Source organism: Camelus bactrianus, chromosome 6 (assembly GCF_048773025.1).
Source record: "Camelus bactrianus isolate YW-2024 breed Bactrian camel chromosome 6, ASM4877302v1, whole genome shotgun sequence".
In the NCBI taxonomy this organism is placed as follows: Eukaryota; Metazoa; Chordata; class Mammalia; order Artiodactyla; family Camelidae; genus Camelus; species Camelus bactrianus.
In genome coordinates this window covers 92246716-92262070 of record NC_133544.1, presented here as the reverse complement: position 1 = coordinate 92262070, position 15355 = coordinate 92246716, and the positions used below count along the sequence as shown (strand labels likewise).

The 15355-nt window shown below is 41.5% G+C and overlaps 2 protein-coding genes across 5 annotated transcripts in view; one reads left to right on the top strand and one right to left on the bottom strand.

Moving 5' to 3' along the window:
• The window catches only part of HACD3 (3-hydroxyacyl-CoA dehydratase 3), a 36807-nt gene extending 32888 nt beyond the window's left edge, over window positions 1-3919 (top strand). For both annotated transcript variants that reach the window (XM_045516864.2, XM_010955390.3), the window contains one exon: window positions 2207-3919. In XM_045516864.2, the coding sequence (XP_045372820.1) occupies window positions 2207-2283 (77 nt within the window). In that variant the 3' untranslated portion in view covers window positions 2284-3919. The remainder of the gene's footprint in view (window positions 1-2206) is intronic.
• Window positions 3641-15355, bottom strand: part of INTS14 (integrator complex subunit 14) — a 28305-nt gene continuing 16590 nt past the window's right edge. For all 3 annotated transcript variants that reach the window (XM_010955402.3, XM_010955412.3, XM_045516857.2), the window contains exons 10-12: window positions 9047-9165; window positions 7167-7232; window positions 3641-5515 (exon numbers count right to left, since the gene is read on the bottom strand). In XM_010955402.3, the coding sequence (XP_010953704.1) occupies window positions 5264-5515; window positions 7167-7232; window positions 9047-9165 (437 nt within the window). In that variant the 3' untranslated portion in view covers window positions 3641-5263. The remainder of the gene's footprint in view (window positions 5516-7166; window positions 7233-9046; window positions 9166-15355) is intronic.

Here is a 15355-nt window from a genome sequence, read left to right as displayed (position 1 = left end):
CTCCCTGCTTTATGTCACAAAAGTCCTGAGGTGGTCTTAATTATGGCTGTCTGGTCTCCTAGGAACAGAAGGTTGTGACAGCAGATAGTATATTAGTTATCTATTGCTGTGTAACGAATTACCCCAAAACTTAACAGCTTAAGACAACAAACATTTATTATCTCACATGTATTCTGAGGGCCAGGAAGCAGCCTAGCTAGTGGCCCTGACTCAGGGGCCCTCATGAGGTTTCAATCAGGCTGTCAGGTCAGCTGGGGCTACACTTTCTGTGGGCTTGGCTGAGGCTGGAGTATCTACTGCAAGCTCAGTCATGTGGCTGTGGACAGGAGGCTTCAGTTTCCTGCCATAGTACTTCTCCATGTGGCTACTGATGACAAGGCTTCTCCCCAAAGCAAGTGATCTGAGAGAAAGGTAGAAGCCACACTACCTTTTTTTTTGCAGGGGGTTGGGGGGAGCTTAAAAATTTTTATTTATTATTGAACTATATTTGACATATAACACTGTATAAATTTAAGGTATATAATATGTTGATTTGATACACTTATAAACTGTAATATGATTTCCATTGTAGTGATAATTAGCACTTCTAGCATGTCCACACTGCTTTTTATAACCTAATCTCAGAAGTGACAGACTGTCACTTTTGCTGGATTCTGCTGTTGGTTACACAGATCAACCTCGTACGATGTGGCAGGGGATTACACAAGTGCATGACATACCGGGAGGTAGGGATCACTGGGGACCAGCTTGGAGGCTGGCTACCCCAGACAGTGAGAGGGAGACTACAAAGAGTAAACTCAAGAAGTTGGAAAGCCCAGTGTTCTTGGTCATTTGGGGAGAAGAGACCTCCACCCTTTAGGAGCCCCTCTGGGGGTCGGCTATTTCAGAAAGGGTATATAACCCATGCCAGAAATATTTCTAACCAAAAATGTTAAAATGTTTGGTGCTTGAAGGGATTAAGCTTCAATTTGGAAAATATATTCATTAAAAGAGCTATTACTTGATAAATCTAGTATTACTGTAATTAGGCTCCATGAGGTGAACCTACTGAAAGTGTTAAAAAGGAATAAGTATTGGAAAGACCCTTAACATATTTTACTAAAAAAGCTAGAAGCGGGTAGGGTATAGCCCAGGGGTAGAGCACATGCTTAGCATGCACAAGGTCCTGAGTTCAATCCCCAGTACCTCCACCAAAAAAATAAAAATAAATAATTAAAAAGTAAATAAATAAACTTAATTATCACCTAAAAAACCAAACACACAAAAAATTTAAAAGCTAGAAGAGTAGACACACTTTAATGTGCACTAACCTTAGCGGCTTTTTCTTGTGTTACGCTGTTGCACGTTCTAATTTACAAGGTTCTGTACCCATATTTAGTTTGCCTGCAGTGAATATGTAGTTGTTCTTATTCTTCAGAATGAAATAAACTGTAAGTCGGCATAATTTAGAAGCAGCATAACAACAGTCCCATTTGTGTTTTTCTAAAGACACGTTCTCTCACAATAAATGTAAAATAAGTATTTTTAATTGTATTGTATGATGAGGAAACTAGCGTGAGGCTAAGCCACAGAACTACTCAGCAATCACATAGGATTGAAATTTTTTTCTGTCTCTGAAATCCTGTTTTCTAGTTCACTGAATTGTGCTTTCTAGGAAAGTGTCTCATACCTTTTAAGCTGTTGCTTAATACATGTTATTGCATAGCCTTGAATTAAAAATTGTCTTGTCTCCATTTCAGATTTGTGTATTTCATTTTATATAAATTGTACCTTAAAGAAAAAAAAGAATATCAAACTCTAATGGAATTTTTAGGAGTGGAGTATACTAATGTCTGCAGTTTACATTGAAATACACAAAAAATGAGAAAGGAATGGGTAATATCATGAAATAAATATAATAAAAAAGTTAAAATTTAAATCTAGGTGGTGTTCACTGTATAATGATTTAATCTTTTGTATGTTTGAAATTTTTTGTAATAAAATATGAGGGAAAATTAAAAATTAAAATTTAAAATCCACTGGGAAAAAATTGAGTTGTCCCTAGAAGCATTGTTAATATAGTTTGTTCTGAGTTGTACTTCTGAGCAACTCAGTAAGCCAGGGCTGGGATATGAAAAACAGACATCTTTCAGCCCTGCCCCAAGAGCTTCTGCTTATGAACAAGAACACAGATTCTTATTTCTAATTGGCCTCTCTTCTTTTGCAGGGTTATACGTAAATATCCGTCATCTCTATAAACAGCGCAGGCGGCACTTTGGACAAAAAAAGAAAAAGATCCATTAAAAAGAGATTTAGATGACTTCTTGCCAGTTTGAGCCTAATCTATAATTCTTACAGTTTTACCTTCTTGTACTGATGTAAAAGGTTTTTTAAAGTTAAATGATTAAATTCTCAGTGAGGCTGCCTTCCCTTTCCCACAGTAACATTCCTGAATTTACCATATAATCTTAGTGTAGTACTTGCATGACATGGACTCCTGATACCTGATGACAGGTTCATTCTTGTGTATTCTGTTAGTGACAGCAGAAGACAGCCCTCCCCTCCCCACTCCACGTCCAGTCAGTCTGTTTCACACAGGCCAGAGACACTCCTTCAGTGCCCTGACCCTACCAGCTGCTGGCCATTCTTAAAGCTGGAATTTGTTCTTCCCAGCTACTGCTTGTGGAAAAAAACCAGCAAGACTATGTTGCTGTATAGGTGGCTGTGAAGGTGACTCGGGCAGGACTTACTTTTTCTGTACCCAAGGGGCTACTTGTTAAGTGGGGTGGCATTGATTTTTTTGAAAATCAAGTTTGACTCAGTCATTGATAAAACATTTCTGAGTCTGAGTGGGGCTGGAGGACACATGTTACCTCTGAATCTTTTGGCCTCTCTAACAACATCTTACCTGCGTGGGCACAGAGAGGCACAGAGTGATTTGAGAGAAACCAGTCAGAACCCCGGAACACCATGATCACTTACTTCATTCCTAGCTAAATCAGAACTATTTTCAATAGTAAAGAAAGATGAAAGAGTTTGAAAACAATGAGATTATAAGAGTTCCAAAGCCAAATGGCATTACAGGGATCAGAAGGGTCAAACTAGCAGTAAGACAGCTGCTGGCCGTGCAGCCTGTGGCAGACTGGAAACACCAGAGTAAAGCCAGACCAAAGCCCTACAACACTGTCGTGGGCTGTGCACAAAACATAAAGAAAACTGTCTCCCTTCCCCTGCACTGACTGAGTTCATTTGCTTGTGTACCTGGCAGAGTGAGTTGGTGGGATTGTTGTTTTTGAATAGGCCTCAGAAACACCTGCTTTTATTCTGCTGTTCTGCCTGTCTGCAGTAGGACAGTGCCAACAGTGGGAACTTTGGCTGGAGAACCACCAGCTGGGCCTTTAAAAAGATTCTTGGCAGGAAACCCACCAACAGAGGAACTGAAAAAAAGCTAGACATTATGATTTGACCATTGTCAGAAATGTCAGTTTCCCCTAATACTTTCCAAGTAAACCACGTAAATAAGTGTTAGAAGTAATGTCTGTATGTAAGAATTTAAGCTCTTTCTGTTCTGCCATTCCCATCGTTCCTGGGGGAAAGGGGCACTCAGTGGGTTATGCTGTTACTCTGAGCCCAGGTTTGACCTAAAAACATCTGATTAGTATAGGCTGGTTGGTTGTTTTTTTTTTTTTTACAAGTTCACTGCACTGCAGGTTATTGTGCATGTCTGCAACTTCTGTCAACATTTGTTTGTGTTTATTAATTTCTGATGTTCTTTCAGCTGACTTTGTATGTGTAACTGGGCAGATCAGCTTTACAGCAGATGATGCTGTATCTGTGTGGCAGAATCTTGTATTCTTAGTGATTGTTATAAACCCCTTTATTGCTGTCTGAGAAAGCAAAAGATGTGTATTTCTATTAAACATTTACAATCAAAATCCTAGTAACTTGTGTTTAAAGATCATTTAGTCTATGGTTTTCAAATTGTTAGCAATAAATTCCTTTGTTTAGACAAAATACTATATAGGCATACCTTGTTTTACTGCATTTCACAAATACTGCATTTTTTACAAATTGAAAATTTGTGGCAACTTTGCGTTGCCAGATGATGGTTAGCATTTTTTAGCAGTAAACAATTTGTTAATCAAGGTAGGCACTGTTTTTAGACATCACGCCACTGTACACTTAATAGATACAGTATAGTATAAACATAGCTTTTTATGTGCTGGGAAACTAAGAAATTCGTGCGACCAGCTTTATTGCCATATTTGCTTTATTGTGGTGGTCTTGGAAGTGAACATGCAGTATCTCCCAGGTATGCCTACTCGGCATGTTAAAGCATGGTTGCTTGGGTTCAAACCTCAGGGAGTAATACCTTCTGAGGTTTACAGAGCAATTTGAAAAGCACTGATGATGTAAATTAAGTTAGATGACTTGCCCAAGGTCATGAAGCCAGCTATTGAACTGGAATCATAACCAACTACAGTGATCGGTCAGGCTCTACCTGGATGGAACCTGGCTCATTAGGCAGTGAGGCCTGACCAGTGTCAGAAACAAGGAGGTGAATATGAAACCCAGGGAACCCTCAAGATTTATGATTCTATGCCACTTAGGAAGCTGAAATTACATTTAGGTTACAGGATAAATCAAAAGGCAAAGAACCACTAGTTTCCCAGTGAAACCATTTTATAGAAAATCAAGTATTTTATTTTCATAAAAAAAAGTTTTGAAGATAGGTGAATCACTTTATACATTTATGGTTGCTGTTTAAAAGTTTGTATCTCCAGATACACCAAAAGCACCTAAGGGTTACCACCAAGTTTTTGCCCAAGTTCTACAGAAATTCTGAAACTTAGTGACGTTGGGCTTGTACCTGACAAGTCCCAGACAGCCTGGGTTGCTCATCCCAAGCAGAGAAGCTTGGAAATGGTTGGGAGAAGAGTGAAGAGGTCTTTGAGGAAGGCAGAGAAACCAGGCGGTTAGGTTTTCCTGAGGAAGGTGGGGAGGTGCTCGTCAGTCCTTCAAGCTTCTCAGGAGATGTGCCCATTGTGGGAGCAATGGTTGTCTTTTAAGCTTAAAGACCAAGCTCCAGAAAGCTGAAGTCAAAGCCTGAGCAGCCACCCACCCCCGCAGACCCCTTCTCAGACCAACCTGAGTCTGCAAGTGTGTTTCTGAGGCAGCTTCAGGAAGGTCTTAGCGTAGCTACTGCAGAGGTGAACAGACTGGAAAAGTTTTTACCCTAAGTTGTTTTCATTTGAAAAAAGAAGAAAGGCTCCCAAAGTCAGCCTCACATTCTCTCAGTGCTGCTCCCGGAGAAGTCTGTCTGCAAAGGTGTGATGTTGTGGTCATACCCGGCGTACTCGGAGGTGCCGGTACTGGCCAGCTTGAGCTGCTGGGCGGCGTGGGTCAGCTGGAATGCGGCGTCGGGATGGGCTGTGTCGGGCAGCAGGGTGCACTCCCTTTCCAGCATGTCAGCCACCCCTTTGAGCAGGTCTAGGAAACCAAAGGCCAGGGCGGCCTTTCGTAAACGGTTCAGCTCCTGACCAAAGGAAAAAAAAAAACACCCATGTTCCTGAAGTGCATTTTCCTCGTGGCATACTTTCTAAGTGCTCTGCTTAGCGTTCAGTTCTCCTTGATCCCTGAACTTAAGTGAGCATTTTTATATAAGAACTAATGCTCGTGCAGAGATGACAGTAACAGTGTGATGACATGACTGGGAAGTGGTTCCTCTAAAGGGGATCAGAAGGCTAAGGAATACAGATGAATGAAACACAGGTCATCTCACCACAGTTCATGAGCACTTAGGCCAAACGTGGTGAGGCACTTTGCATACATCCTTTCATGTATGCAAAGGAGGATTACTTTTCCCCTGTTAGTCAGGTATGGAAAGGCTTGGCCCAGACCTCAGAGGGCTCTTGACCGTCTAGTGCTTCTCTGGCTGGCGCCTAAAGACTGAATGACAATGAACATCTTGGGAGGAGACTAGGAGTCAGGAAGTCTGACCACAAAGGTAGCCTCAAAAAGAAAGGTCGGGTAGTGGCTGGAAGCAGAGAAGTATGAAGTGCTGCATCCACCACTTACTAGTGTGGTCTGGGCAAAGTGTGTAGCTTTTCTCCTTTACAAAAGGAGGCCTGCATCAGCCCCTGCAGTGGGCAGGGAGAGGCTGTCACCTGGTGGAGGCCTTTGCCAGCTCTGAGATGTAGTTATATAAAACCAGTAAAGACAAATGGACTTTCTGACCACCTCTCTGCTATCATCTGTTTACAAGTGAAACTTCAGAAGGAGGCCAAAGTACAAGTGTGCCACCTTGAATGGACAAGTCGGCAGGGAGACAGGGACTACGGCCAAGGGGGGGTCACCAAGGGCCTGTGTGAATTCTGGGCTTCAGGTGGGGAGCACGGCGGGCTGAGCAGCTCTGATTAAGGTCGCTCCTGCTTGATTTCACCAGCTCACAACATAATTAGGTTTGAAGACAACAGTGACGTAAAGGTAATGAGATAACGCCCAGACGAAGCACGTATGTCCTCCGGAAGAGATGCTAGCCTGGGGCTGGCTGTGAGTTCCACATTTTAAGACGAGCAAGCTAGTATACAACTGACAACACAGCGTACCTCACACTGCTGCTTGATTTAATTTCAGCCAAACACCAAAGGGCAGGGGAGAAACAAGGCGTGAGCGTAAATGCTCCCCCAACTCCACCCGACCCCTTGTAACTTTATTCCACCAATGGTTCTGAATTAGGTATGATTAGCTAGGTATGATTCTGGAGGGCCATCCTTTTGCAATTCATAAATGTGCAATTTTAGACGTCATTTCTGGACGCAGCTCCTCTGGTACAGTAAGGATGTTCTGAGCAAAGTCACACGCACTGGTTGCCTGGAGTTAGACTGGCTATCCCTATGGGAGTGGTGAGGAGGGTTAAGGGCCATGACCCACAGGTCCTTTCAGCTCCTTCCCTCAGCCAACACAGAGAAGCTCCACACAGAACCAGGCCATTTAGACACTTCTGATTCTTGGATTCTATGGCAGCAACGGACCTATCATTTCTACTGACTACTGATGAAAAACCTGAGGCACAAACCATACATTTCTAATCCGTGTCCATCTGTTACCCCACACTCCTGTAAACCATTTATTTTTGGCACCCGTCCCAGGCCCACCCTCTCCCACTATAATTCTTATAGTCTCACCTTATAGAATGTCTGTGTTTTTTCAGGTAGTTTCCTTGCATTTCTTAAAATCTTCTGTACATCTGTCTATTAAGGTAAAACGAATTCAACATTAGAATTCTGTGGTAAAAGTGGAAAGAATACAAAAGGATGGCTTTAAATGTTTAAAGAAATGAAAATAAGAAAAGAGTTACAGTGTCGGGATGAGGGTCTCTCCATCCATGGCCAGCAGCTTTTTGACAAAGGTGCCAAGACCATTCAATAGTTTTCAACAAATGGTGCTGGGACAACTGGATAGCCGCATGCAAAATAATGAAGTTGGACTCTTACTTCATACCATACAAAAAACTGACTCAAAATGGATCAGAAACCTAAATGTAAGAGCTAAAACTATAAAACTCTAATGACAACAGCACAGCAACAAAGGAAAATAAACAAATACATAAATCTGATAAACGTTCATCATAGCAGCATTCTTCACAACGGCCAAAAGGTGGAAACAGTCCAAATGTTCATCAACTGAAAATGAATGGATAAACAAAATGTGACGTTTATATAATGGACTGTTATTCAGCCATCAAAAGGAATGAAGTACTGATCCACGCTACAACATGAATGAACGTTGAAAACGTAACACAAAAGACCAAACACAAAAGACCACATATAATATGATTCCATTTATATGAAATATCCAGAATAGACAAATCCTTAGAGACAGAAAGCAGATTAGTGGTTGCCAAGAGCTGGGAGAAGACATGAATGCAGAGTGACTTGTTTAGTGGGTAAAGGATTTCCTTTTGGGGTGATGAAAATGTTCTGGAACCAGATAGTGGTGATGGTCGTGTAACACTCTGTACTAAATGCCACTGAACTGTATACTTTAAAATGGCTGAAGTGGTGAATTTTGTTATGTGCATCTCATCATAAAAAAAAAAATACACTCAGACCAAAACACCAAAATTACAAAAACAGCTTTAGAAAAATTCAGCTGTCTTTCTGACAGGGAAGTGCTGGGGTCAGGAAAGAGGAAGAACTTGATTTTCCACCAAAGAGAAGAGGCCCCTGCTCCCTTAGCCATGGCTGGATGGGTTCAGTCTCCCTGAAAAGGGGGCTAGAAGAGACCATGCTAATTCTGTAACCAGGTGGCCTGACTACCTCTTCTCATTTGGCTTACGTTGGACTCACTGGAGAAACAAAGAAAAAAAATGGCATTCAAATGAGGAAAAAAAGGCTCAAAAAGTGATTTTTAAAAATAGGAATACATCCTTTTATCAACGGGAGGAGAAATGTCACTGAGTACAGCACACCTCAATAATACGCTGATCTTAGCTTCTCACGTGTTTTTGTGGAGTGACAGGGAAATGCTCTGGCTTGGGTTCTACCACGGGGATGAAAGAAATAACCACATGATGATTTTTACATCTTTCTCAAAATTGTTATTAAAGAGAACACCTTTTACGTTATTCAATGTCTCACCATGTCAAAAATTTTACATTAAAGTTTAATGCCAGTACAATGTGTCTCTCTAGAAGAACTGAGTCGCTTCCTTTTATGAGACAAGAAAAATCATAAAACCAACATGTTTCTTTTTTGACCTTAGTAGCAGGAAGCTCAGAGCCAAATTGCTCAAATACAATTATCATTTTGCCTTCGGTTCCAGGAACAATTGTCTCTCCTCTTCCTCTAGGTTTTATATTGCTCTAAATTTTGTAAAAAATGATTCTGCTATATATGTGTTTTACTGTAGGCCACCTCAAATCCTTTTTGGAAATAATGACAAACATTAGAAGTAAGTGAATTACTAAGTATCAAAGGAAAGGAAAATCAAATCAAATATCCACCTGCCTGCCAGAACCCCTCCTCCTGTCCCCAGTGGAGAGCAATGTAAATGGTAATGTTACCTGCAGGCCACTGGGTTTGATCCAGACAGTCACATTCTGGGCATAACTGCGTTTGTTTTTGGGCTGCAGGGGGAATGGGCTCTTATTATCATCCTCACCATAAGGGTTTTCTTTCGCATCTTAAAAGAAAAAGACATTCTTGAAATGACATCTGGCAAAACACAATCAACTACATTTCCAGTTAGGCTAGAAGCTCTTTGAATCATTCAATCTCCCATATCCTGTTACCTCCCTCATTAAGAAAATCCATTAACTTCAGTCAGGTTGGGGAACCTGTTCTCAATACTGATGTAGGAGTTGAAACAATCATCTGAGGCCTATGCAAGTGAAAAAACAGCTTAATGCTTTTAAAGAGATAAGCTTCACTTATCTACTTTATAAATTAAGATCAGAGAGATACATCTATCAAAATTCATCAAATTGCACATCTGAAATATGTGTAGTTAACTGTACAGGAACCTTACCACAATAAAGGTGTTAAAAAAATAAAATCAGAGAGGATAAAACTAACGCATACAACAATACTAAAGTACATATTTTTAAATATATGAATACATGCATACTGCAATTCTACACAGACCAGCCCAGCACTCTCCAACAGAATTTTCTGTGATGGGGAATGGTAGTCACTGAACCCCTGATGTGTGACTAGTGTGACAGGAATTGAATTTCACTTAACGAAATTTAAACAGCCTCATGTGGCTAGTGGCTACTGGGTTAGACAGCATAGGTCCAGGCATTGAGAAAATTAAAAATAAAATTGTATATAGCCAAATTAAGGAAAAGAGCGAGGGAAGAAATACTTTTTTGGTGAAACATACCCCATCTTATGATTTAACAGTTTATTACTTCCGAAGGTTTAAAGCCATGCTGGTTTTATAGCCATGAGGATAAACAATGGTTTGTTTTTCTACCTGCTTCTTGAGCCAATTCAAGCCTGAAACTTTGCCACAAGCTTACAAAGCACACTTAACGTCTACTGGCTCATTAGCATTATTATTATTATCTCCTGGGGTGGACAGAGCAGGATTCATTTTCCCAACAAGTCTGGGAGCTTCAATTCCTTGCCCAAATGTTTGTGTTGAAAACTGGAGTTAGCCGAGTTCCTCTGAGCCAGCAGCTCTCTACCCCCAACCAATCCGGTCATTAATTTAGATGCCTTACGCCAGCCCCACGGTACCTCTGTCGGTCCCCTCTCCTCCCGCCCCCTCCAAAAAGTATTGGCCCAGCTTTTCACGTATATTTCCATGAATACTTATCAATATATAAACCTGCTTAGTCAGGCCAAGATCCCAACAGTCCTTTCCCATACAACACGCTTACATGCAACTTCCCCGCCCCTGTTTGTTATTTCCCCTGCATGGAATGCTCTCCTTTCCTCATCTATTTATTCCCTCCCTCACTTATTCATTGTCTATAATAAGACCTCGCTATGTAGCACGCACTTTGCTCGCAAGTGTAGTTAGAGAAGTATTTTTCTGGCCTTAAGGAACTTAAAAAATAAAGAATATTGATTAAATTTCAACTGTGTGCCAGATACTTTACATATACAATTTCTCTCCTTATAGCAACCCTACCGGGTAGATATTATTAGCCTCATTGAGATGAGGAAACTGAGGCTCAGATTTTGCACTGACTCAGCTGGGCCTGGTTTCAAAGCCAACACATGTTCTGCCACCAAACACTGCCACTCCTCACCTACCCAAACTTAACATTTTAGGTCCAGATCCTATCCTACCTCCTCCATGGAATTGTCCCAAGTTTTTCTCGCAGACAGTGATTTCTCTAGACCCTTTCATCCTGTAGCACTCAGTGTCAATACCAAACACTGCAACATCTAATCATAGCCTATCTTGAACTGTCTCTGTCTGGAGCCTATGTGTGGTAACTGGCTTAGCAGACATTAATGAAAAAAGAAGAGGAGATTCTTAGAAATACGAAATATGATAACAAATTGAAAAAAAAAACAGTTGCAAGATAAGCTGAAGGTATCTTGTAGAAGGTAAGATATCTTACACACGTAAATCATAATATATGTTCTAGAAAGGAGAACAGAGAACACAGGCAGGGGGGAAATCAAAGGCAAACTCATGTTCCCAGGACTGTAGGACATGAACTGCCGGGTGAAGGGCCCACTGAGAGTCCAGCACAGTGAGTGAAGAGGCCAGCAACCAGGTACATGATTCTGAAAATCCAGAACACTGGAAACACTAGAAGAGCCTCAAGGAGCACAGAGGAATTGCAGATCTGGGTCAAAGCCCTGGCAGTCAGCACAGCACTGGGCTCTCAGTAGCAACACTGGAAGCCAGAAGAGGCATCCGAGCGATGCTTCAAAACGCTAAGGGAAAATGATGCCAGCCTAGAACTCAGTATCCAACCACGCTGTCAATGGAAGGTAAGGGACGAGATACAGACAGTTTTCAAATTTGCAAGATTTCAAATGTTTACTTCTCATGTGCCCTTTTCTCAGGAGGATTCAAAAAATGATACTTAAAATGAAAAAAAAAAGGTCAAGAAATAGCTATATACTTATATTACTTAGAAATGTAAGTAAACACCAAAAGAAACGATTATAAGTTGAAAACAGTTGTGTCTATGAACAGAATTAGGAGTAGGAGGAATAGGTACAAATGAAGGTACTATTTTTGCATGTTTTCCTTTGATTAAAAAACATAATAAAAACAGCAGGATCTACCAGCTCAATATACCCTCTCTCAATAAATTTTCTCAACAACTCTCTAAGATAGGTTTTACTACCACTTAGCACTCGTTACCATAATGACAATTCCAATCTGCTAGGACTGTTGTAAGAATAAAATGAAATGATACATTTCACCTTCTCTAGCACAGTGCCTGGCACAAAGTACAATAAATGCTGGCTCCTATTAAGTAATCCTCACTGAAAAGAAGAGCAGACAGAGGGAGGGAAAAACAACACAAATAAATAGGGCACAGTAAACAGCAGTTCCCGCTGAATTAAGAACAGGTGTAACCAGCCAAGCTTTGCTTGGTAGGAAGCCAGATCAGAAGGAATGTAAATGCTACTATCTTAGGTTACAGGCTGGCATGTGTGGTGAAAGCTGTCACAACAGTCTCGTTAGGGGTCATGAAACTTTTTTGTAAAGGGTCAGACAATAAATATTTTAGGCTTTGTGGGTCATGTGTTCTCTGCTGTTAATTCCTCAGCTCTGCCACTGAAAGCAGCCACAGATCACATGTAAATGAGTGAGTGTGACTGTGTAATAAACCTTTACAATAAAACTGTATTTACAAAACAAACCGTGGGCTCGTTTGGCCTGTCGGCCATAGTTAGCTGACTTCTGATCTAAGTGCAAGGTTAAAGAAAGCCAGAACTCTACATGTCATTATGCATTTGTCAAAACCTACAGAATGTACTATATCAAGAGTGAACCCTAACGTAAACTGTGGACTTTGGTTAATAATAATGTGCCCATGTTGGTTCATTGATTGAGCCAAATATGCCACACTGATGAGGGATGTTGAGGGTAGGGGAGTGTATATGTGTGGGTAGGAAGAGCTATGTGCGAACGCTCTATTTTCTGCTCAATTCTGCTGTGAACCTGAAACTGCTCTAAAAAACTGAAGTCTATTAATAATACTAATAATAAAAAAAGAAAGCCAGAACAAGGCAAGAGCAGAGAGTGAAAAGGCAGAATGAATGCAGGAATGCCACAGAGAGAATAAAGGAAGTGAGGAATCACTCTCTAAAGACAGACAGACACAGACACACACACAGACACACACAGACAGACAGACAGACAGACAGACACACACACACACACACACACACACCCTCTCTCTGCCCCAAGTTCGACTTCAACTGCTGTCCTGTTTCTCTCCTCTTGGGGTCAAACTTGCCATTTTCATTTCCTCATCTCTAATTCATTCATCAATCTGTCTCCTGGCCAATGAATCATCTGCTGAAGCTACTCTCAAAAGCCACAAAGAACCTCCTAACTGTCAAGATCAAATGACCCTTGATTTGTAGTGTCCCCTTCTTTCCCCTTAGTATCTATTCCTTCTGAAAACTCTTTAATCATTTCAGACACTCATTATACAGTCTCCTTCAGATTAAGTCCTCAAGGTGCTACTATTCCTCTTGGTCTTCCTTCAAAGGAGGTAAAATCCTCACAGGATTTGAAAACTTTTTTTCTAATCATAAACTCATCTCCAGTGGGGACTTGTGTTCTCCGTAGAAGTTCTTTCGTCCTGGGTTGGAGAGGTTTTCCTACAGAGCCATTATATTAGCTTCTGGAGAAGGCACCATGGGCTCATTGCTTCAGCACCAGTTTTTGCACTGTCTGGGTGTGGAATGGCTAGTGCTGATCAGCACGGCACAGGGCCTGGGCTTCAATCTCTCCACAGGAGATGTTTATATATCTTTATATCTAGAAAAGTAGGTAGAAACAACGGGTAGAAATTTTCTTGTCATTCTCTCACTGAGGCAGTAGACCTTCCACATTCCCAGCTTCACTCAGAGACTTCAGTTCTTTGTCTTGTGTGGAACCAAAGTCATGTCTTCTGTTCCTGCGTAAGCTTTAAAACCCCAGCCCCTGGACCTTAGCTCGAGAGTTGGCAAACTACAGCTGGCTGCCTGTTTTTGAGTTAAGAATGGTTTTTATATGTTTAAATGGTTTATATATTGTGCTACAATGGCAGAATTTAGTGGTTATGACAGAGATTATAGTGGCTTGTGAAATCTAAAATATTTACTATCTGGCCCTTTACTGAAAAAGTCTGTTGACCCTTGGCCTAGCTTCTAGGGCTTATAGTCCATCAGAATCTTCTCTAGGCTTCGATGGCAAAAGGCATCCTTCAGATCTTAACTGACATGCATGTACATGCATTTGAGACAATGTAGCCATGTATCATATATGCATGAGACACTGTACTTCCTTCTTCAATCTCTATTCTCTTGGGTTCTATGACAGCTCTTTCTTCCACCTTTCCTCTTTTATTTGCCTCTTCCTTTTCATTTTCCTTTACTAGCACCCTTTCTACTGTCCCCAGTAGTTAGTCCTTTCTAGGGGTTTGGTCCTTGGCTCTCTTTTTCCCTTAGTGTATATACTTTCCTGAGGCTAGGGCTTCTTAAGGTGTGGTTATTGATTACCTGGATTGTAATCACTTGGATAATATTAAAGCTGCAAGTACCTAGGCTTGAATCCAGACTTACTGAATCAGAATCTCTGTAGGTGGGGCCCAGGAAACAGAATTTTTAAACAAGTTCTCCTGGTTTACCTTTGCACACAAAAACTCGAATTTGTGAACCATTGCTCTAAGCAATTTCCCTCATTCTCACCCTTTTAACTGTCGGTGGTAACTCATAGCTAAAAATTGTATTTTCAACTCTGCCCTCTCTCCTGAACTCCAGGGTCTTACAGGAATTGTCTACAGGCACCTCCACCTAAATCTCATAGGCACAAACTCAACACGCACAAAAGATGTTCTTCCAAAATCTACTCTTCCTCCTCTGGTCTATTTCAATTAATCATACTACCTTTCACCCTGTAGCCCAGGTCAGAAACCGGGGCTTATTCTCAACCCTTCCCTTTCTTTTATTCTCGTATCTACATACTGTGGACTCCACCACCTGCACATGCTTTGCATAGATCCATCCTCTCCCTCCAGCCACTGCCCCTGTTCTGCCTCTCATTATCACATCTCCAGGACTGTCACAGTAGACCTCTAACTGCCTGCAAGATGCCCTCCCCTCTTCAGATCCACACTCCACAGAGTTCTTTTTCTAAATGCAAAAATTATTATTTCTCACTTGGATTTCGGACATACTGTACAACTCCAGGGGGCACCAGTGCCTAGACTACAAAGTCACCTAACTGGTACCTCCACTGTTCTCATTAGAGCCAGAAGGATGCGATGGTATTACTCAGTGGCTTCCCAGTCTCTGCAGAATAAAGTCCCAGCTCTTCGCATTTCAGGTGAGGCCTGCCCTGTTCTAGCCACTGCCAGCCTCTAACCTCCCACCTGGGCCTCCCACGCCACCCTCACATTTTGGGCTCCAGCTCCTTTCTTTACTATGGGTGCCCCATTTGTGCAGGGTGCCCTTCCTTCCTTCACTCGCTCAGCAAATTCCTCTTTTTCTTCCAAAATTCAGCTAGGGTGTCTCTCCTCTGTGAAGATTTTCCTGGGTCCTCTAGGCAAAGCTGATCACCCCCTGCTTCAGGCCAACTCTGACCCTGTGTCAGTCTGTGTTTATTATTCTGCTCTCCACTAGACTGTGAGTTAACTCCTGCTAAGTCTTTAGCCCCCAGACCTGGCACAGGATAGGTT